General features: G+C 43.5%; 1 protein-coding gene across 2 annotated transcripts in view; it reads left to right on the top strand.

The window, feature by feature from the left end:
• ASAP1 (ArfGAP with SH3 domain, ankyrin repeat and PH domain 1) overlaps nt 1–23769 on the top strand; it is a 288277-nt gene that overhangs the window by 172564 nt on the left and 91944 nt on the right. For both annotated transcript variants that reach the window (XM_033126171.1, XM_033126170.1), the window contains exons 4-5: nt 2333–2405; nt 22125–22270. In XM_033126171.1, coding sequence (XP_032982062.1) covers nt 2333–2405; nt 22125–22270 — 219 coding nt within the window. The remainder of the gene's footprint in view (nt 1–2332; nt 2406–22124; nt 22271–23769) is intronic.

Genomic DNA, 23769 nt, shown 5'->3' with positions numbered 1-23769 from the left:
GAGGTAATCTATGTAAAAATCTCAGCACCCTTTACGTTTCATGCTAAGTAAGCACTCATTAAAATGTTATCTTCCCTCTTCTCTCTAAAGCACAAATCTCAGAACTTTGAAATAACTCAAACTTGGTCTCTTCCCCGAAACTGTCTCATAAAACACGGTTTCCTTAAGTGCAGTATGCAGGGTCCCGGGTGTTACATGAGATGATTTGAGGTACTAAACAGATGAGCATTTTGTACAGTTGGAGATGCAGTCATTTTCAGGGTACCTGCTATTAACGGTGAATGATCGTTGTTTTCTTTATGATAGCTCTTTTTGGTAGCTCTTTACGATGTATTTACATGTAAACAAGATGCAAATGGATTGAAAGAAAAATATTAATTAGCGATGCAGGTAGGACGGGCTGTGAGAAGATTGCGGAGGTGGAATGTCAGTCGTGGGCACGGAGGAAACAATGTTAGACTTGCAGCCTGAAAACTGGTTTTTAGCCCCAGCGTCCCGTTAGATTTGGGATTTGGTAGACATGGGTGTGCAGGGTGACATTAGCACTTTGTGGCGCTGTGACTTTGGCCAAGTTAGTTGATCTTTACCTCCTTCACTCCCTCCTTTCCTACAAGTATTTATTGACTGGCCTACCACATTTCCATATCTGAAAAATGCAGATGCTGCTTCACAGGGTTTCTGTAAAGATGCAATGCTAAGAGAGAAGGTACTGAAAGCATATGTATCTTATCCACTTGGTGTATCTTCTATACCAAGCTCATGTATGGTGTAGTAAGTGCTCAGAAAGCTGCAGTTCTTGGGGTTGCAAATGATAGAATCCCAACTGCAACTAGCTTGAAACCCAAGGAATTTATTGTCTCGTGTACTGGGTCTACAGGAAGGTGAGCACTGGAAGCCAGGACTCAACTCAGATGCCACCAGGACCCTCTCCACCTCTTTTCTCTAGTGCTCTATCTCCATTGACATCATTGCATCTGCTCAGGTTCTTTTTGCACTGCTAGAAACAGACCGATTGGTGGCCCCCAGGCTCACCTCACCAGAAAGGGACAACAGCACTTTGTGATCTCTGTTCCCAAGCCCGGAAATCCTAGAAAGCACCCTGAACTCAGCAGGGGTCAGGTGCCCACTTAGCCAGCCATGGGTGCCCAGAGAACAGAGCCAAAGGAAAGGGCAGCACGTGGGTGGACCCCATGTTGACAGCGTCTGGAAAGACCGTTTTGCAAGAGATGGGGAACATCTACCCTCTTCAACTGCCTGTCGGCTCAGGGAGGGGAAGTACTTCATTCACCTCTGTGGGCTTCAGTGTTCTCATCTGAAGTGTTGAGGTTTAGGTGATGTCATGGTGGTCAGTGCACATTTACTGTTCTTAGGTTTCATATATGCACGTTTATTATTAGTGCTGTTGTTGCTCCTGCCCTCCGAATCTTGACACACCATCCAGCGTTTCCCAGCCTGTGGATCACTGATCTTCTTTGGGAGCAGAGAGGGGCTCAAAGTTATTTTAAGAGGTTAGGTCAATGTCCTATATGTATACTGTATTGAAAATAGCCCCTTTTAAACTTGCTTTTGAAGTGTAATACACGTTCTGGAAAAGAGTGTATGTGTTAAATGCACAGTTTGATCAATTTTCACAATCAACGCAATTGTGTATCCACCACCTGGAATAAGAATCAACAGTGACACCCCCTAGATGCCCCCCACTTATAACACAAGTAGGTTGATGTGTTGATTCATCATGTAAGAAATCCTTTAAAAGCACTACCATATCACGGTAGTATTTCCATGCTGTGCTTTGTTAGGAAACAGAATATTAAAATACAACTGGCATTATGTCATAGAATTTTTTTTTTTCCACACTGCAAGGGATCCTCAGATTTAAAAGTGTTGGGAAAAGCTCTTCAGGTCACTCTTACTTGTTAATAAACCCATAAGTGTTTTCTTTCTGGCTGAAATTAACCATTAGGTGATAAGATGTGCTTTGTTCCCTGGGTCTGTGCCTTCATACCTTTCTTCCTTCCGGGTTTGCAAATTCTCAGAGGGAAGGAGGCCCGGGTTCCGACTTCCTAAGTGTCTTGTGTTAGGATGACAACTGACTGGCAGCCCCATTACCCACGTCACTCACTGGGCTTTATGGAGTGACTGTGTTTATCCCGAGAACAGAACTACTCAGATCCTGCCACTTCCAGCCTCTGCAATGGTTCACTGTTAATAAACATGTCAGTTTTCTATTGCTGCACTACTCAGCAAAACAAATGCAGTTACGAATAGGATTTTATTTTTTAATTTACCAATTTTTCCAATGTATCTTTCCCCCTCTGTTTTTCTCTTTTAGGCTCTAGACCAAGATAGAACAGCTTTACAGAAAGTGAAGAAGTCTGTAAAAGCAATATATAATTCCGGTCAAGGTAAGTAGTTACCGAAGCAGATATCATGATTTATATATATATAAAGTCTACAGTTTTCTCTATTATTTGTAAGATGCTAAGTTTATAGAAGACATTGTACAAGTAGAAGAATCAGTAGGTCAAAGAAATTCCATTTTTCTCTTTTTTTCTGTCTCTTCTATCAGTCCAAATCAGTTACTATTTCCAAAGTAGAAAGAAGAAAAACATTAGTTGCAGAGGGTTTTAATATACATCTAAAAACTTAGTAGGTGGGGGATCACTTTGTAAGGTACATAAACGTCTGACCACTATGCTATACACTTGAATCTAATAGAGTGTTGAATGTCAACTATGATTGAAAAACGAAAATTTTTTTTTTAAGTTAGTAGAATTATAGGTAATTTTGCCACAAGTGACATATGAGATGTTTAAAATCTCTTTGTGTAGTTGGCCAATCTTTTCAGGGGCCACAGTTAAACACATGAGGCTCTGTTCTTTCTGGAGTGTACCTGTACACAAGTGAAAATCAGTATTGGTGACGGGCATGGGTGAAAGTTAGAGAGAAGGGGGCAGGCAAGGGGATGGAGCCCTGGACAGGCCTGCTAGTTAGAGACTTGTCTTGTGGCCAGCGCCAGGTAACGTGTAAGTAAATGTTTTAGCTTTGGTCTAGCGATTTTGTCATCTTGGGGACAAAAGTATGTTGTCAGTGGATAAGAAGAACGAAACCAAATAAAGATAAACCATGGGGAACCACGAGAAATGGTAGGTTTGAGCGCTGCAGGGAAGGAGAGGCTTGGAAACAGAAAAGGAGTTTCAAGGACTCTGACTCACATCTTTTGTTACCATTATTGCAGCACCCATTCACTTACCCAGAGGTCAGGTCTGTAAGCAACCAGTTGCCTGTAACACAGCAGGAAACCTGAGGGGAGGGCAGCAGGGTCTAATGGAAAAGGCTCAGGCTTTGAAGTTGGGCAGGTGTACATTTGGTCCTTGCTCTGCCCCTGACTGGTAATGTGACTTTGAGCTGGTTACTTCACTTTTGTGGACGTCCATTTTGCCCCCTGTGAAACGGGGACCATGGTATTACAAGGTTGTGGAAGGGATTTAATGAGCTAATATCTATAAAGGGCCTGCCACCTCATGGGAGGGAGTTCAGTAAATTCCATATGTTTATATAAATTTTGTATTTTATTTATATTCTTAATGGTCATAAAATTATAGAGCTGAAAGGCACACTGAACAGGGCAGAGTGGACCCTCAGATACTGCACAGCCCACCTCTGCTTGTCATCCACTTGTTAAAGCTTTGTCCCCACTTGTTAAAGTCAAGTGAATTATGTAACTTCCCGTGAATCTTAAATTGCTTCACTGTAAAATGAGAAAATAGTAACTGATTTGCAAAGGCTTGTCCGGGCTGAAAGAGATCGTATTTAAGGACCCTAACAAACTGCCTGCTGCGCAGGTAGTAGGTGCTTTACACATGGTAGGTGGAGGCAAATGGCAGCGAGAGCAATAGCATGGGTTTCTTCTCTACGTTCATGCAGTCGCTCTACAATAACATTGGGCCAGTCTAATTTTATAAAGCGCTTCATGAACCATTATCTGCCTCAGGAGTAAATGTCAGCTCTCCCTAATGTTAGGGTTTATGCTCCCAGCTCCTGGCTTGTGAGCCCCAGAAGGGAGACCCAGCTGTGAGGCGGACCCATGTTTACTCTGCTCGGGGCTCCACGGGACTCCTTTTTCCCCACGTGTTCCTGCACAAGACACATTTCCTTCCTCTGCCACAGTGGCCACATCATTTAGCAGCTCCCACAAAGCCTCTTCCTTGGCAGGGCTGTGCTGCTTATTCTTTAAAGGGTTCCCTTGGTCACAGCTGTCCTGGATACGGCAGAAGGGAGCAGTTGTCCTGCGTGTGTGTAAGGTGGGGAGTTCAAGGGGCTCATGCAGAATTTGGTTTCCATTTCCTCCCTCAGACTGTTCTCTCCTTGTGGTTGGAGCCATAGATAACTGAGCTTTGACCACCCGCCACCCCCACCCCGGCCCAGATTAGTTCTCTGGGTCTGTGCTATCTAATAGCCTAGCTTCTAGTCCATGTATGGCTTTTTAAATATAAATGAATATTAAAATCAAATACAATTTAAAATTCAGTTTCTCGATCTTACATAGCCATCTTTTGAATTTGAAGGCTCAGGAGCCACGTGTGACTAGCTCTGCAATATTGGACAATGCGGACACAGGACGTTTCCATCCTTGCAGGAAGGTGCTTGGTGGCTGTGGGACGTATGTCCCCTTGTATTATAACCGTTGGCCACTCTCTGTTACATTGGACCAGTGAGTCTCAACCTTGGCGGTTCCTTACAATCACCTGAAGAACTCTTAAAACACACAAAAGCCAGGATCCCTCAGGCCCACACGCCAGGAACCATTCCACAGCAGGGCCCAGGTATCGAGATTAAAACAGAATTCCTCCCCAGGTGATTCTAATGTGTAGCTGCCGTCAAGAACCGCTGTGCTGGCCTGGCAGCTCCTGCTGAGGACTGGTGCTATGTCTTTCATCTTTGACTTTTGTGTGTTTGTCAACGTCGTTTATTAGTTTGTTCAACAGATATTCATTGAGCACCTGGTACCTGCTACTATTCCGGGCGTAGGTGTATTGGACAGGTGAGACAGAATCTCTGCCTCCATGAATTTTATGGTGCAGTGGGAGGGATAGATGGTCATCAGATCATCACAGCAGAAAGCATTTATGATGAGGAACAGGGAAGTGCTGTATACAGGAAAGCTTACAGGGTACAGAGGGAAACGACGAAAGGGATCTGATGTAGCTTGACAAGGATGCTGAGAGGAACGCCTCTCAGAGGACATGGCGTTCTCTGGGTCTTGATGCTGTACCTACCTAGGCCAGCAAGCCTCTGGCATAGGTTGCCGTTATGCCCATTTCGTGGTTGACGAGGCTGAAGCTTAAAAAGCCAGACTTCACCAGGATGCCACACTGAGCAAGTCGTGGAATGAGAGCCTGGCTGACTCCAGCTTTGCTGCTCACAGCTGCTGCTACCTGTCTTCTACCTGACACATGGTGGGGGCTCAACCAGTGTGGAAGGAATTGCTGCTTGTTGGCTGGGTAGGTCCCTGAGAAGCTCTCTGTGAATGGCTGTTAAATATTCACTAATCATGAATATTCACGAATGAACTGATCAAATGTAACCTCCCAGCCTTGTAATCCATGGGATGATTTTGGTGGTTTCTGGATGGCTTGGACATGTGGGGATAAACTCAGGTCTCACAGACTGCTGGTGATGGGGTTTGTGCAGTCACCAAGGGCCAGCGCACACCCAGGTTTGTGGGCAGCTTGTGTGGGCAGCGCTAGGACATTTAATTCTTAAAACATAGCTAGATGAGGAAAACAGTGGTGTTTGCCGACCTTCCCATGATACACGCACGCTCAGTGGATTCCAAGCTGTTCCCCGCCAACGGCTTTTGGCCTCGTCCAAAGAAGCCACAAGAGGCCTGGGATCTGTTTCCCAGTGTGTGTTTTCATAATTTCCTTGTTTTCTCACAGTGCTTAAGTGACATGAAACCCATTGATACTTAAGAAGCATTTCTATATTTCTGGTTTGAGATTACCAGCCCCCCACCCCAAGTGATTTGAAAGATGGTTGACAGTGGTGGAGGATCTTCCTCTTAAAATGTATTTATTATTTTTACACATAAGCTTTACGGATACCAATTAATAAACAGTATAATAACAGAAATTTTATGAGAAAAACAAATTATCTCCTTTAGTAAGTCCCTTAGTTTGAAAATGGCTTTGGGAATTTGTCTCCTTCTCTGCTGTGTATGAGGACATTTTAAACACAAAGAAGTGAATTCTGTGAACTGCTTGGGTCAAGGGAAAATTTGCCCAGCCATTCAGATTTTCTGTGTTGTTTCTACGTGTTCAAGTCTTAACATCATGAATCTGTGAAATATGTCGCAATTTAGAAGGTATGCCTGTGTGTGTCTGTCTCTCCCCTCTCTCCCTCTGTTCTTCTCTCCCCCGCCCGCCATCAGTATATGTTTAAAAAGCCAGTAGTTTCTTGAATACTGTAGAGGCTTTAAAATAAGTTGCCATCTTGGGCACTTTTTCTTTCAAAAGATGGAACCTAATTCTCTTCCTCTTGACCGTGTGCCAGACTTAACAACTCTCTTCTACCGTACAAGATGCCATGTGGTTTCCAGGGCCAGTTCATAAACGACACAGCTTCCACCTGAGTGCTCCTCCCCCACCCTACCTCCATCATTGGTTTCGGAGGAAGCCCGCCCCCATGTTGGGAGGCCACTCAGGCAGCCCTGTCGTCAGGGGGTCTCCCACCAAAACGCACCACGAGCGTCAGTCTCTTGCCCCGTCAGACCCCCAGGTGACCGCAGGCCTGGCTGACATCTTCCTCCCGGTCTGCGGGTCAGAGCCCAGGTGACAACTGTACAGGTGGGAGCTTCCGCCCTTGCAAACGGGCACGTGCCTGCCTGTCAGAGGCCCAGTGCTGGTCAGTGGGTGTCTCGTGAGAGAGAAGAGCTTACTCCTTGTCGTGCTGTTAAAAAACAAAGTGCTACACACTATACTTCTGTAAAACGCAAGGACGTATTCGTAGGAAGCAGGGGTGTACCAAATTTATTGTTCTGTCAGATGACTTAGTTGAGTTGAATTTGTTAATCGTTCTGAACAGATTTATTATTATGTAAACACACACGTGTACACTTTTCCTTAGGAGAAGACCTAGGATATTCCTGCTTCCGTAGGTCTTTTCTCTGATATTTTTTTCCCCACAAATCCAAATGTGTATTTTATTATTATATGGCGGCTTCCAGGATTTACTTAGAATACATTTTGGCTTATTAGTAACATGTGGTGCCCCCTAGAAATCTATAACATTGTTATACTGAAAGTTGGGACTCTTAAATCCTTTAATTTTAGTGAATAAAAAGATGACAGTGGTATGTAATTTGATTACAAGCATATGGAACGGAAGTCTTATTTCCAAAATATAGCTACATTGTTGTAAACAGTTCCACAGCTTTTTTTCACTTCCAAAGAGAAAGCACTTGGCTTTCTCATTGCCTTCCCTTTTATTCCCCCCTTTTTCAGGTAGAATTACACAGTAAGTAGTTTTATAAGAACATTTGTGTTTTTTAAAGCAAAATTAATGTGATGTTCGCCCCAGATTTTCATTTTGTTAATTTATCTGTTTTAAGAAACAGCTAATGGTATGTGATGAATTCTAAGATTTTAAACGTAAAATGCTAAATTCATCAATTGCTAGGAAGTGAATGTTTGTATATCTAAGTAACTTAATTTTTCCAGTTTACATTTTGTCAGATTTAAAGATATAATATGAAATGAATTGTAACTAGATTTGGTAATTAAGTTTGGTGTCTTACCATGGTGTCTTTTTAATCCTATTGTAGTCAGTGGGGAGAAAAAGTTTCTTAAAACGAATAGATAAGAGATAGAATAAATTAGAATTGTAATAGAAAGATAAGGAAGCATAAAATGTCAAAAGTCTACAAAGACCAACTGGTCTGTGTTTAGGAAATTTTATATTGTTTTTTTAAGTTTGTGGGGGTTTTCTGTTTGTTTTTTTGTTTTGTTTTGTTTTGTTTTTTTTGGAATTAAACTTGTTAGTAAAAAAATAATTCTAAGCCCTCAGAAGTGGAAGGCTTTACGATTAAAATGCTGTAAATACCTTTTGGTGATGGTGGTGATTTGAGCAAAGTCTACAAATTACTTTGGGCCCTCAAAGCATTTCCCATTCTTGTGGGTCCATTATTACTCCTTAACAGGTGAAAACAAATTGAAATAATGAGTTCCCTTAGAATGGTCAAGGAAGGAGGCTTTTTCCAAAAGGGAGCATACTTATCCAGGGGGGTATTATTCCTCAAATTATGTGGGGATAAATCCGAAGGAATTTAAAAAGCTACCTTTAGAAAATTGAAATCTTTTTCCAGAATAATCTTAAAACTCCAGTCTCTGTAGGAAGTTCCAATTTTGTATTCAAGCTGTTGGTGCAAATATTCTGTTACTTGAAATGAGAAGCTATGGGTGTGTGTGTGTGTGTGTGTGTGTGTGTGTGTGTCACATTTCCTGCATTTTTCTGGTCTGGAATGAGTGCTCTCAGTTTTAAAATGAGTTAATTTTTATGATGTATGCTTCCATCTTGGGCTCAAATGATGATTTAGTGTCTGATTGGTAACCAGGGCGCATTTTGTCAGAGAATACTTTGAGCAGTTGTTTCTTCATTTCTGAAAACGGAAAGTAGTTTCTACCACGTTGGACTGTTGTGAAGAGGAACACACGTTAGTGCAGGTACCCGACAATGGTGGTCGTGATGATGACCTTCATCTCATCAGCTTGAGGCTTTCCGAAACAGTGGGGAAAATTCCACAGCAAACTCAGTTTGTCATCTTAGATCCACGACCACGCGGGTATAGAGCAGGTGCTTCACCTTGTCCCCCCAGCACCATCTCAAGCTTCAGTTTTCTCAAGCTTTCACTTCTCAAATGAGACAGTAATACCTACCTTGTTATGAAAGTTGGAAAGGACATATTTAAAATATGCAGTAGGATACTACTGGGACGTAGTAATCATCAGTGTAATTATTATAATTACAATTAGCTGCAACAAGTTAATCAAAGCTGGAAAAATTTTAGCCAACATTTTCTTCAAATTACTTATTTATTCTTATATTTTTGCCTTTTCTTTCTGGGACTCCAGTTACATTTGTGTTGGACTGCTTGATACTGTCCCACAAGTCATTGAGACTTTCTTTATTTTTGAATCTGTATACTCTGTGCTTCAGTTTGGATTATTTCTACTTACCTGTCTTCAGGTTTAACAGCTCATTTCTTCTGCAGTGTCCAGTCTGCTATTAGTTTCAGCCAATTAATTTTTTTATCACTCATGAAATTCTTAATCTCTTCAACTATTTAATTCATCTTTTTCTATGGAGTCTTAAAAATATTTGTAATATTTATTTTCAAGTTGTTCTGTACTAAATCCAACATCTGAGTTACTGTGGTTCTGTTTGTCTTGACTGTTTTTCCTTCTGTTGATTTTCGGCTACATTTTTTCTGTTTCTTTGTGTGTCTAGTAATTTCTGTTTTCATAGTAGACACTGTGAGTTATATATTGTAAAGTCTCTGGTTCTGTTCTCTTCCTGTGAAGTGTGTTGTGTTTTATTGTAGTACACAGTTAAGTTGCTGGTGATCACCAACACCCGGATCCTGTAAAAGGCTTTCTTAGAGTACATTTATTTTAGTTTTGCTCATAGTCCTAGCATGTAGTCCTTAGTCCTGCAGCATTCTCTGTACTCTGAAGGCATGATCCTTCTGGGCTTTCAGCACAAAGTTTTACAAAACCCTACTAACTTTGTGGGACTTGAATTCCAAACGTTTTCTTTAGCATTGGGAAGTTGCTGAAATCTGCTTCACTCTTTGGATGTGGTTTTCTGCTGGGCTCCTCGAAGTCTCATTCATGCATATATGCAGTTCGGGATCAGCCAAGGGTTTCAAGGGAGAACATATAGAGATTTGAAGGCTCTTCTTTTCTATGACTTTTTCCTTTCTAGAATTTCCCCCCTCAATTTCTAGCTGCTGTAGCCATCCCAAACTCTGACCTCTGATACCTCCGCTCAGTCAAAAGCCACTTTCTGCTTGAGTTCTAATTTTTTGTCCAGTGCGGACTGAGGTCTGCCCAGAGGTGAAAAGCCAGGTAACTGTGGTCTTCTCTAGTGTGGTTCTTTTCCTTGAAAGGTAATATCCCCTCCTGTTTCTGCCTGCTTTTATTTGCTCTCCAGTGGCTTCAGACAGTTGTGTTTTATATTTTGTCCATCATTCATAATTGTCATTGACAGGAGCATTAGTCTGGTACAAGTTACTCTGGCAAATTATCCACTTCAGACCTTTAAATATAAAAGTTACATATGAGTAATTCATTGATCAAGCCGTTCTTGAGCATGTAGCTAGCAGGGATTGACAGAACACTATTGGCTCACACAGAGGTGACTATTTCAGGGTAGTTGGACTTGAATACATGACAGTATATGTTAGTGACTTAAGGGAGGTATGTGCGTCTTCGGCTTGGGTTAGTGAACCTCGCATGTCTGAATACAGGAAATTGGCATTTAATTCATTTAATCAAAACTGATTGTTAGTGCTGGAGAACGGAGTGGGTCATAGAATGAGAGGGATGAACAGTGCTTTCTGCACTCCTGAACTTGCAGTGCATTGTAAATAAAGTAAAGGTGCTTACCTTCCAGTCTGTTTACCTTCCGGTCACACTTTGCGGTTAGGTTTTAAAGTTTGCATGTATAAGTGGAGACAAAACAACCCTTGAAGATCCTTGGATGGCCTGTAAAGTACACTTACAATATGACTCATTTGCTGTATTTACAAAGTATTGGCATTCCTTTAGGAGCCCTGGTATTTACACACACACACACACGCGCGCGCATTCAAGCAGTCACCCTTAGTCCAAGGAGAAGCGCCCGCTGTGAGCAGGTGAAGAAAGAACAGATTGGCACCATTGCTCACGCCCCGCCCCCATGCTTCATGAGTTGAATGGGGGGGTCCACGGTGCTATTTGCATTGTTTTTTCTCTCTCACTCTTGTTCTTTCATATTTACTGAGTTAAATCTCATCAGTTAAAGAAAGGCACAGCTGTGTGACACCATTGTGGTTTTCAGTCCTTCCAGACTAATCCTTTTACTGCTTACGTCAAGATGCAGGTTCGTGACTAGCCACGGTTTCCTTTGAGGGCCACTTCTGTGCCTTAAACAGACCCTCCTTGACAATTACAGTCAAGATTCCACATCCGGTCCATACCTTGCTGCCTCTTATTCCAAATTGCGTTTTGAGCCCACTCTTGGATGGTTTGTGTCTTGTCAAACTAGGATTGTTTGTTCCTGTATGAAGTGTTGCACCCGCTGTAGCAGAGAGTCCTGAGGAATGCAGGGCCTTCAGATTTATCTGTGTGGATGGTATTCTCCCCAGGTCTACATAAGTACACCATCTTTCGCATGCCCTCCTGACCATGTGGAATCTCGCATGTGAAGCAGGTCCATCATGGTTCTTCACAGGAGACACCGTCTTAAGTCACGCATGCTCTGTGATAGCCTCTGGGAAGCAGTCGTGCGTGTGTCGAATTCCATTTGTGGTTTGCATGTGGACGTGAATTTTAAAGTGTCTGTTTCTAGGACTGGAGGGGACTGTACAGCTGAGTCGTTAGCCAGAAAGTTAACTACTTATTGAATTTTCTGATGCCCCTTTTGGGGATGGAAATCAGGCAAGTTGCTATTGATTCTGAAGTGTTTATCATGGATAATCAGTGCTGTAAGACAGAATGATTAGGGACTGATGGAGGATGGCTTTGCATGGCCAGTTTGTCACTTGATTCACAAAAACAACAGAAGGATATTCTCAGATCTTCCATGCCTCCAATAATTGATCAAACATATACTTTTTCTTTACGGAGACTTGCAGGGGGCGTCCACTGTGAAACACCTGGGGCTGATTTTTCTAAGTGGCGTTTTCTGTTTGTTGGGTTTTTTCCCCCCTGCTCATTGTGAAAGTATAATGTATATTAGCACATTTGCTATAGAAAATTCAGATGAGTGAATAGAAGTATTAATTACCCAAGATTTTTTATTTTTAAACTGTATTCTATTGTGTGTATTCTGAAAGACGGGGGGATGTGCTCAGGTGGCACCCAGCACATTTGTGCCCTCATTCTCTTACTTGGCCACACTCAGGCTGATGCCTTTTTCAGGGATTCTGAGGTGGAGAGACCTGTGTTGCTGTCGCGCTTGGGGGTGTTGCATGCTGCCTGCACAGTCAGGGGTTGGAGCAGTTCTGCTGAAAGCGCAGGGGCTCCCGGGCCTGAGAGCTGGGATGTGAGCTCTGCTCCAGCCGGAAGCAGCTGAGTGTTTCTTAACAAGTCCCTTCATGTCTCAGGACCTCGGTTTTCGTATCTGTGAAACAGGGAAGGTGATCCTGACCTTGTATGTTTATGAAATACTGGTTCTGAAATGAGAGGAAGATTCTTCTGCAGCTCTAAGGGGGAGTTCGGGGGTCCAGCAGATAATGCCTTTCCCAACCCAGGACCTCGGCTAGAGACGGCCGCCTGCGCCTGTGGGTCTCCCTTGGCACGTGTGCTGTTGCCCTCCCTCGGACTCACTGGGCCCTGCACCCAGGAGAGCGAGAAGCTTCTGTCTTTAGATTCAGCTCATGTTTTCTCTGTGATCCTGGCATTCTGGGGTCATAGATCCCTTTATCATCAGAGAACAATAGACCTTCTCCTCTGACTTTAAAAAAAAAAAAAAATACTTGCAAGGCAGAATTTTTCAGTCAATTTTAGGGGTTTTTGGAACCCCTGAAATTGAGGTCAGGACTACTGATTGCTATAAATAGTACATTAGTACATAATCTATGCATATACTCTGTGTAGTATGAATGCATAAATAAGTTGTTAAATAAATAAATAAATAAGTAAGCCAGCATTAATTAGAAATGTACACTTTGCCGACATGGGTGGGTGATCAAAAACAGTCTGGAGAGCACACCCCTGCCCAGGCCGGGTCCTGTTCTAGGTTACCGCATCAACCCAGTGAGGTTTTCTTTTCTAATTATTTTTCACATCGTTTATAGCCAAGAAGCTAAAGTTCAGAAGGACTATGGGATGTGCACAACGCCACAAACCTAATGAGTTAAATAACCTTTGGACCCCAGTATAAGTGCTTGATGAAAGCTTCTGAATTCAAAATAAAATAAAGGGGGCGTAGTTTTTTAAATGACGCCTATTTAGGAGAAAGCTTGCCTCCACTGGCTGATGGGTCGGCAGACCGTAGGAGGCTGGAGTAGTCCAGGAATTGGTTGTTTGCTTTCTAGCTTGTCTTCAGGGCTGGATCTCAAAGCATTCAAGTTACCGAGTGAGCCATCAGCAGACCAAAGTGTGATGTGTATTTTATGTGGCATTTCGGAAGCCTGAACGATGGAGCCAGGAAAAAGAACATTTCTGCTTCTACTGCCATGAAGTGAAGTTCAAGTGCCCTGTAAATGCTGAGTAATCGCCCTGCCGAGCGAGCTCTGCGGGCATCTTTTCCGGGGGCTGTTAGTTAATGGATTTGTCAGTTGCTGTGGAAATGGGAGTCTGCATGCTGAGTTTCCAGATAGCAAACTCCCTAGAGACTGGGGCAGATTCTTGCAAAGGCTTGGCTAGAACTTTGGAAGAACAAATCCAAATTCAAAATGACCCTGAGAAATTAGAGGAATGAATCATCCAAAATGGCATGAAGGAAGGCAATTATAAAGTAATAAAATAAAAAACAGTGCACAGACCTTTTTGCCTCCAAGGATGTTTGTTGCCTTTCATCTTAGCGGTAGACCCGTGCAGTGAGTGTGGTGGGAACAGATGAGGAAACTGAGGCCAGGGAAGTGAAATAACTTGGTCATCATCAAGTACATGTTGTATCTAGACTAGCGAACGTTGTGTCCAAGAAAATGCCGTTTGGACGATAAATCTAGCCCTCATCCCCTGGTAACATGATGTGTGTAAAGTTAGAACATGATGTTTTCAGGGTCACCGGGTGGGTGCTGCTGTTTCATGGGGTGGTGTGGCCCAACGACCTGAGCTCCACTCTGACCAGGAATAGAGGGCAAGGTTTTTATAAACTTGACCTACCAGTTCTAGATCCAAGACAATGAGCTCTGGAGAGAACCCCGCGTTCGCCTCCCTGTCACTCTGCCCGCTCGCGCAGACGTGAGCTTTCTGACCCCGGGTACTTCGTGATGTCTTATGGTATGCTGCCACCTCGTCCTTGGCCTCCACCATACCCCAGGGCTACTTGTCAACCAGCTGCCCGTTCTTCAAGTCTCTGCTCAGCTCCTCTCGTGAAATCTAGCCTGCTCCATCCAAGTTTTGCGACATGTTCATTTATCAGATCTTAAATGGGTGCCCATACTGGGTCAAGTTCAATGAGCAACATATTTGCATACAGGGGAAAGAAAATCCAGTTAGAACTCTTCCTCCTGTCGTACAGATAAATCCATTGCTGATGGATTGTTTAAATGTTAAAAAGAGAAAAAAACCAAACTAAATATTAGAAGGCTTAGGATATACTTTAACATTAGAACCCTTCCTCGTTTTACATAAACAAATACATTGCACTAGATTGAAGATTTAAATGTGTAGGTTTAATATATATATATATATATATATATATATATATATATATATATATATTAAACATTAGAAGGTTTAGGAACATAATAAGCAAGGCAGGAAACCCAAAAGTCTTTTGAGTAAAGATTGGAATATTTAACTACTTGAAATTTCAGAAGTTCTGTGTGGCAAAGGGCACCATAAACAACGGTAAAAGACAAATGGGAGAAAATATTTGCCACACGTATTACAAAATATTGCTATCCCTTATAATTCAATCCTCTTACAACCTGATATGAAAAGACAAGCAATGGGAAACTACGCCAAGTATGTAAACAGGCAGAAAAGGAAATGTGAATGGACAATAAAACACAAAAGGATACTCAGCCTTACTATAGTCAAGTTTTTCACATCCATCTGGCAAGAACTTTTGAAAAATTTCTGTGCTGGTGAGGTCACAGAGAAATAGGCTCTTTTATATTTGCGTGGCTGTTGGGGATGTGGATTGCTACAGCCAACCTCTTTGGAAAAGATCGTGGCAATATTAATAAAAATTTGAAATGTACACCCTATCCCTCAACAATTCTGCTATTATAAATATCTTTTCAGAGATAAAGTAACAGCACGTAAAAGCTTGCGTATAAGAATAGTTACTGCTTTTGGTGGCAAAAACTGGAAGTCTCTCAGGAGAAGAATAGTTATACAAATTGTGATATTGTTTTGGAATATAATCACAGTTAAAATAATTAGATTTAATTGTACTGAATCTCTTGATCTTTATTCACAAGGTAAAAAGCAAACCATGGTCTTATATATAACATCCCATTTGGTTTTTTTTAAGTGACAAAAGGGAAGCAAAGCACTTTACTTATGTGTGTCTGTATGTTTTAAGCGTAGAGAAAGCTTTGCTGAGATACCCTCAGAAGCATTCGCTTTGCACACTTTTTAAGGAGAATGGGATTGGAGAAGGGGAAGGGGGAAATAATAATTTTTATTTTTATACATCTTAGTATATGAGTGATCTTTGTAATTTTAAAAACAAACGGAATTAAAATTTTAAAAGTGTGATTAGTACTACAAAGTATGTGTAGGATAGAATAAAAGAATTGATCACTTCCCCCTCTGTGGCAGCGCTATAATTGATAACTCGTATTACAGGGCTTTGCTATTGCAGTTGTAACTCATTGTATTTTATATGCCTGGCACAGAGCCAATGCTGAGTATTTTTTGAAGGAAGGAAAAAAGATTTCCGAGAGGTTTCACTGCACACCGAGCATTTTACTGAGCACTTTGGTGCCCTTTGCCAACTGTGCCCACCCAGCGCTGGGTCCTGGGTGCACAACAGATAAGATAAAGTTGGGAACCTGGGCATTGCAAGAGGCTGAGGAGAGGAGTGAACCACAAGCTTGTCTGGGAGGTTACACTTATATTTGACCTTGAAAGAGGCAAGCTGAGGCCTAGAACTTGTGATGAAGACTGGAGAACTTCAGCTGGCTTGTATGACTAAGATGATAACCCATGTCTCCAAGCCACGCTCCGGGGAACTTTGCTAAGCCCAGGAAGGTAAAATGATAAACACAAGTTGCTCTGGATTCTTGGCACAGAAGATAACTTGCATAAAAACCCTGGAAAAGAAGCGAGGCCCCCAGGAAAGCATGTGGGAAGCTAAGGAAGTGAGATTACTTTGGAGTCAGGGATGGTACCTACCTCACATTCATAAACACCCATCTTAGGCCAGAAACTGGGTGAGGCACATTGTATGCTTTTCTCATCCAGTTCATGTAATAACCTTACCAAGTAGGTACAACTGCAGCTAAGAAGGCAGAGTCAGAGCTCACATATACGTTGCCCCGGAACTGCAGCTGGTCAGGGGAAGACCTGGGATTTGATCCACAGTTGTCTTATATATCCTGGAGCCCTGCCAAAAATACCATGATGTTCAGGTTATACCGGAATTAACATCACAATTTCAGCCCTAAGTCTCAGAGTGAATGAAAGTGATAAAAGTAAAGACATTTTTAGAGGCTCACCGTGTATTTTACAGGTATCATCTATCACGCTTCACGTAGGCCATGGAAGCCCAGGAAAGTTCAGTGGCTTTTTCCAGGTCACATAGGGCCAGTCAGGACCAGAGGGGACTCACACCAGGGACCAGGCCACTGTCCCTCTGCCGCACGATGACGATGCCTCAGTGAGCGTCAGGTTGTGCCTCGTCAGGTTGGGCGCTTCATGGGAGGACTGACGAGGTGTGCCTTGGAGGCCTACACTCATTCCATGGAATAGTCTGTGTGGGTTTGTGGTGTCTCTGTTGGTGCTGCTGCTTTCGCCAAACAGTGTTCATGTTAATGACGACATCGTGACTCCTTGGCACACCCTGTAGGAGTCGGCCGGGTAGGTACTACTCGAACTGTTCTGTAGATGAAACTAAGGCCCCCGAGAGCCTCGGTTGCCTGACCAGGGTCACAGGGTAGTGAGTGGCTTGAGCTAAGACCTAGCTTTTCAGTCCCTCGATCATTCGACATCTGGCTCACATTAGAAGACTTCTAGGGGTTCCAACACTCGACCAAGCATATTGGCTAAAAGCACAGGCTCTGCACTCAGTGCCTAGCTGTGTGACCTTGGGCAACTTGTTTAACCTCTCTGAACCAGTTTCTGCATCGATAAAATGGGGATAATAGTTGTGAGCATCGACTGACTTGATGTAGGAAAAATACTTAGCACAGTTCCTGGCACATGAAGTGATCAAAAATGTTGGCCGTAATTATTGTTGCAATTAATAATTGTTAATTATCATTGTTTTAATTTTCATTGTCATTATTGTGAAAGGACAGGAGGTCTTTCTTATTCCCCCAGTTTCCTAGGTGTTTATCATTAAGCCTTTCTGGTAGCGGATTCCGGTCTCCATGACGGTCTTTTCCTGAGTCTGTCAGCGGAAAAGGCCGGGGTTTGGAATCACAGGAGGGCTGGGTTCCAATGTGGATTCACCATTGAGTTTCACTTCGTTACCTACGAAACAACGGCCTTGCCGGAGCGTAGGATCTTCCCTGTGATGGACCCCACTACACAGTCAGTGCTTAGTATTAATACATGGCAGCCGTAGTTACAGCGACAGAATCAGAGGTTGGGTTGGCAGGCCGGTCAGGAGGTTTTCGGAAAGCTTCCCAACATGGTAAGGTCTAACGCAGGGTGACAAGTAGGCAGACACTCCGCAGAGAAAGGCCTGTTTCACAATGGCAGTGGTCCTGAAGATTCTGAGGAGGGTCTCACTGGAGAACAGACAAGGTTATTTTTAAAGAACATTGAACTTGAATATTCCCGAGGCACTTGTTATCGCCAGCCCCAAGGATGGTACACTGAGTGCTGTCACTGGCTTCAGAGTATGGTGGGGAGCCTCTGCCCTGGGGCCACCCCTGGCCGACTCCACAGTGCTGGCCCGGGCTGGGCAGCCTGGTGCCATCATTGTCCTTGTTCCTGTCATCAGAAACACTTACCGAGCGTAGGGGATATGTGCAGTGTCTCACTTCATCTCCACAAAACCTCTGTGAAGTAAGTGCCATCATTATCCGCATGGCACAGCAGGGGCCGAGGAGGATCAGGAAGCTGAAATTGGTGGACCCCAGGACCACGCCCCGTAAGCCTTGGACCTGGAATTTGAACGAGGCCTGCCCCACTTTAGGATATGGGGAAAAGTCCCCAGCTCTGAGACTAAAAAGTCTTCAGTTGAAGTTCCCCTATTTATGAGCTGTATGACCCTGGGCATGTTTTTTTGTGTCTATACGAGGGCAGTAACAGTACTTACCACCTAGCTTGTTAATAAGAGTGAAGTAATGTAGATAAAATGCTAAATGCAGTCACCAACACATGCTGAATTCTCAACAAACCAGCTATTACCACTGTTACTACTGGGAGAGTAAATCACTGCTTAGGTATCGCCCTGGGGGGGAATGTTGGGATGTATGTAAAGGCCCCTTCAAGCTGCGTGGAGCTTTTTAAGTGCTTAGTATCTCTTAGTCATCCAGCCCAAGAAATGCCAGCCGCTGAAATCCCGACTAAGTGGTCCTTTCAGGTTCAGTTGGTAAAACTATTATTTTGTTCCTTTTTCACAACTGAAAGGAGTCACGTAGCTCTTAGAATTACCTTATGTTCTACAGCAATACCGTGAATGCCAGAAATTCCCTACAAATATTTGAAAAGCTTGGGTCTCCATAATGAATGGATCACATTTCCCTGTTTCCCTCTTCTTGTATTCAGTCTCTATTCTCACCTGCTTTCCCCAGCCCCCACTGTAGCAACCTTCCAGAAGTCTTCTAGCACTTGAATGTAGTAAGATCTTAACACAGCGTTATCCTGCTCTCTGAAATGTCCCGAACAGGTCAGGCCATTTCCTGCCTCATGGGTCCCTCTCATTCAGTCACACCCAGGCCTGTGACAGGGCCCCTCCACCCCCCACCCCGCACCCCCAAAGCCCTTTATTGTCCTCTTCTTGTCTGAACCCCTGAATTTACATTCCATTCAGATTGCTTCCTGGACTCTGTAAAGGCCCCGCCCTCCCTCGGCCCTCACTCTGTCCTCCACCAGAATCATGAAGCATTCTGTAATACTTTCTTCACTGGTTGGTGGATACACGGATATTCTGTTAGTCTAAAGATTTTTCACATCATTTGAAATATTTTATAATTTGAAGCAAACAAACCAAAAGCCTGATAGTTGTGTTTTATTTACCACTGAGACACTTTTCTTGAAAGCAGTTGGAATGGCAGCTGCATTCTCTTTTTGCTGGGCTCCAAAAGCAGGACATGTCAGGTGGGCTGTGATGCTGAGCGTTGAGTGAGGCTCTCTGGCCTCCGACAGGAGGTGTCAGGGGTAGCTGCAGCTCAGGAGGGAGATCAAGCACATGCATCCTGTCTGTGAGCTGATGAGGCCTTTCTTTTGTGTTTTCCTGAGCCACTTCTCTGAGTGAACTTGGGCAGCAACCAGAGCTCCGTCTTATCTTTTCTAATATCTCAGCCTGAAATGCTGACATCCACTGTAGGCATCGTGAATTTTTAATGTGGTGATGAGTGGAAGGCTGCTGGGGCCTCATTTTGTTTCACTGGAATGCTGTGACACTTATTTCCTGTGTTGCATTTTGACTTCCTTCCCCAGTTCAGACTCTTTTTCTGCTTCATGAGATCTATTGCTCCCGCTCGGTTACTCAGGGCATGTGTGAGAGTGACATGTGTTAAAATTTCGTCTCAGTCATTGAACAAGAAGGGAATGCTTCTTAAGTTCCTAAAAAGGAAATCAACAAATCCACATCAGCAGCTGTTTACTGAACTCCAGCTTCAGAGGCCTAGCTTACTGAAAACGTTGCAGTGGTTTGTTGGATAGAGATGCAGAGGTGAGCCAGAGGCAATCCCTGCAGCTCATGGTCTGGTGGCTGGGAAAGATCTGCACTTAACACAGATAGGACGTGATGTGGTTGGAAAGTGGCGCAGAAGAGGTACAGAGAATTCTGGGCAGGAAGGGTCATTGCCAACTAGGGGACGGCTTTATAAAGGAAAAGGTGTTGAATTAAGCCTTTAAAAAAATATGGTTGTGAGAGAAGGGATTTTGTTAGACACGTATTGTTCGTTTATTCCTTCAGTAAATACTACACATCTACCGTGGGCTTCCATGCAGATGCGTGCTTCCCTGTATGTCGCAGCAGAGGGAGAGAGGTGGAGAGGTGAACACAGGCATTAGAAATGCTTGTGTTTGACGGCAGTACCCATCACCTCCACTCACGTGTCTTTGGTCGGCACAGATTGCCTCCCATGCCTTATTCCTTCCAGGGTGTGGGGATGTGCGGTCCTCTTTTCCGTAAGCCTGCAAGGACTGGGAACCTAGATGTCTGTGACGGTGGTAATGTCTGCTGTAAGAGTCGCAAGATCTGATGCACCATTTTATAGGATCCCACTGGGTGCTGTATAGATAACAGGCTGGGGGAATGCAAGAGCTGCAAGAAAGAGACTCTGGCAGGAAGTTTTTGCAGTGATCAAGGCAAGAGCTGATATTAGACAATAGTGATAGCCATGGGGATGGTGAGACGTTGTCAGCTTTTGGATATAATTGAAAGGTGGAGCCAACAGCGTTTGCCAGTGTATTGGATCTGAGCCATGAGAAAGACAAATCAAGTCGACTTGGTGGGTTTCAGCCTGAACAATTCTAAAAATGTATTTGCCATTAACTGAGATATAGGGGACGGCAGAGAAAGGAGGCTTGGGGGCAGCATCAGGGGTTTGTGTTTAGCATGTTAAGATCAAACATAGTTATCAGGCATCCTCGTGCAGATATTGAGTAGGCAGTTGATTCATAAGTCTGTATTTCAGGGGTGGGACCTGGGCTGGGGATGTCAGCTGATAGGAGTTATTAAAAGCTGTGAGTTTAGGGGACATCCCGAAAGAGTGAACACTGATAAAAAGAATAAAGGCCCAAAGCAGTCAGGGCTGTGCCATGTGATGAGGTCAGAGCGATGGGCGCCCAACAGAGACAGTGGAGAAGGTCAGCCGTGAGGTGCGAGGACAGTGAGGAGAGTGTACTGTCCTGGAAGCCAAGGAAATAACGTGCTTTCACAAACGCATAGACACGGACAACAGTAGGAAGGTTCCCAGAGGGGAAGGGGGTGGGGGGACGAGTTCAAGGGGGTAAATGTGGTCAAATATATGGTGACGGAGGGAGATCAGACTCCGGGTGGTGAGCACACAATGCAAGATACAGATGACATATTACAGAATTGTACCCTGGAAACCTATATAATGTTATTAGCCAGTGTCACCCCAACAAATTTAATTTTTTTAAAAAGAAAGTGTTTCAAGGAGGTGGGTGTTGTGATTTATGGAGTATTTACTCTTACAAAAAACTTTTGTATATTTTGTCGCAGCACAATCTTGTAAAGCATATATTAGCTCCATTTCATAGATCAGAAAACCAAAGCTCAGAGTGAGGACATTTGTTCACAAATATTTGATTAATACCTCACATATCCCAGCTGGGATTGTAGCCACAGAAGATGAAACACTAAGGTAGCAGCAAGCTCCCAGGTGCGGTGAAGCCAAACTCGAGACCCAGCTCCGTCCGATCCCCCGGCACGCTTTGCACCAAGAGCTGGTGTGAGAAAGCCCTGGGGCCTTAGACTAAGTTGAAGGAAATTAAATTAGAACGCATGGATTTTTCGTTTGCATTCCAAGATTAATTTTCTAAGAATTTGCCCCTTATTTCCTGATCATCATAGTTTCCTAATTGCTTGAAAAGGGGCTGATAATTTGACCCTTCAGCCCATGGGGAGTCCGAGGAATCATTGAAGCATAAGTGAGCTGAATGCCGTGTTAGAGAAACGGGGCACCTCCTTCAGTAAAGACTGAGTGAGAACATCCAGTGCTCTGCTAAGCACCTTCTGGACATGTTCAGTAAATAATTGATGCAGTTTCTCTTTGCTTTCCTTTGAGAGTGTCTGGTGATCAGTAGTTGTTCCGAATAACTCATCACTGTGGCAAATGATAGCTCAGCCTCCTCTTTCTTCTTCTCTTCTAGATCATGTACAAAATGAAGAAAACTATGCACAAGTTCTTGATAAGTTTGGAAGTAACTTTTTAAGTCGAGACAACCCAGATCTCGGCACCGCCTTTGTCAAGTTTTCTACTCTCACCAAGGAACTGTCCACACTGCTGAAAAATCTGGTAAGCCATTTCATACAGGACTTTGTCAATGACAGCCAAAAGGCTTTCTCGTCCTAGGCATGGAGTCCCATGTAAAGAAAATACCACTGTGAAATTCCTAGAATGTATACCTCTGACCCAGCTGATAGCAGGGTAGATTTATTGAATCTGAGAGAAATGGGTTAACCTGAATTCTTTTCCACATTCTACCGCTGTTTTGTTTTCGTTTTAGGAAATTTTTAGCAACTCCGGCTAGTTGAAAGAGGGATGATGATTTCTGTGTCGGATAGACCTGTTCCATCCCACTTGTGTGAAGATGAATTTGATCCCCAATTTAAAAATAAATATAACTTTTCCCAACTCCCCACATCCTTTTAACCACCTACCAAGAAGAATATTTTGAGATTTAGGGAATCTGTGATTGCAGCAGTAGATGGCAAGAAGAATCCCCCAAAATCTGGGACACTGGAGGTGCCGGCCTTAGGAGGCAGACTTGGGGCGGGGGTGCTGTTTGCCAGGCAGTGTTGTCTGTGTATCAGCAGACTGTGCCCACCACCCTCACACTGTGTCCACTCTGCGTGGCACTACCACCCACACTTGCCTGTGGGTAATTTATTCAAGTTTCTTTCCCCCAAAGACCCAAGAGATGGGGGTACAGGGAGGTTGAAAGGTGCCCAAAGGAACACTGTATCCTGATTTCCTCAGCCTTCTTCTCCCTCGGTCTTGGGATTGCATCGGTGCCTCCTGTAAGGACCCAGAGCTGAAACTCAACATGTCGTGGCCCTGGGTCAGTTACTCATATCAGATGGCTTCTTGGCCTTCTGCGCGAATCTTGTCACAAATCGATGTGATACAAATGGCTGGCTTACAGATGAATACGCCCTCTTAGAAATGAAAACTAATATTCCATAGTATAGCATATTAACCTGAATATTTGACTAATCAGAATACTCTTCCTTTTCCTAATATACCGGATAAATTTATGTGTATATGTGTGTCTTCCTGACAGTTTAATTCTAATTAGTGGTATAGGCCATTGAGTCAGTCTCACTCAGTGACAACTAATCTTAAAGAGAATGAAGGTTAAAAATAGAAATTTGTCTTATTTTCAAAAACTTGAGGAAGGATAACTTTGAACTCAGCACCTACATATTCCTCCGCTTTGGGGTTTCTTTGATAAACCTGTGATATTTCTGTAAGTTTTAGGTTATTTGAACCTCTTATTCAGAAGGGGCCTCTCATTTCTTCCTCTTCTGGGTATTGCCTGCCTTGTGCTGGTGGCATTGCTCAAAGGGTGGAGTGGTGGGACAAAAGGAAGTGAAAGCCTCTGACAATTCACTTTGGGAATAAGCAGTAAAAGGCTTGCATGGGAGGAAGCTGTTTTCTCTGAGGTAGATGTTTGCACAGCAATGTCTTCCTGACACCTCGTTTCCAGGAGACCAAGTGTATTTGGGCCAAGTCCAGAGCCCTCACGTCCACGTTTCCGGGACCGTTCCATTTCTACCCTTGCCTGCACCGTG

This window comes from Rhinolophus ferrumequinum, chromosome 14 (assembly GCF_004115265.2).
Source record: "Rhinolophus ferrumequinum isolate MPI-CBG mRhiFer1 chromosome 14, mRhiFer1_v1.p, whole genome shotgun sequence".
Taxonomy (NCBI): domain Eukaryota; kingdom Metazoa; phylum Chordata; class Mammalia; order Chiroptera; family Rhinolophidae; genus Rhinolophus; species Rhinolophus ferrumequinum.
Note: the sequence above shows the minus strand (reverse complement) of the source record. Positions and strands in the feature narration are given on the sequence as shown.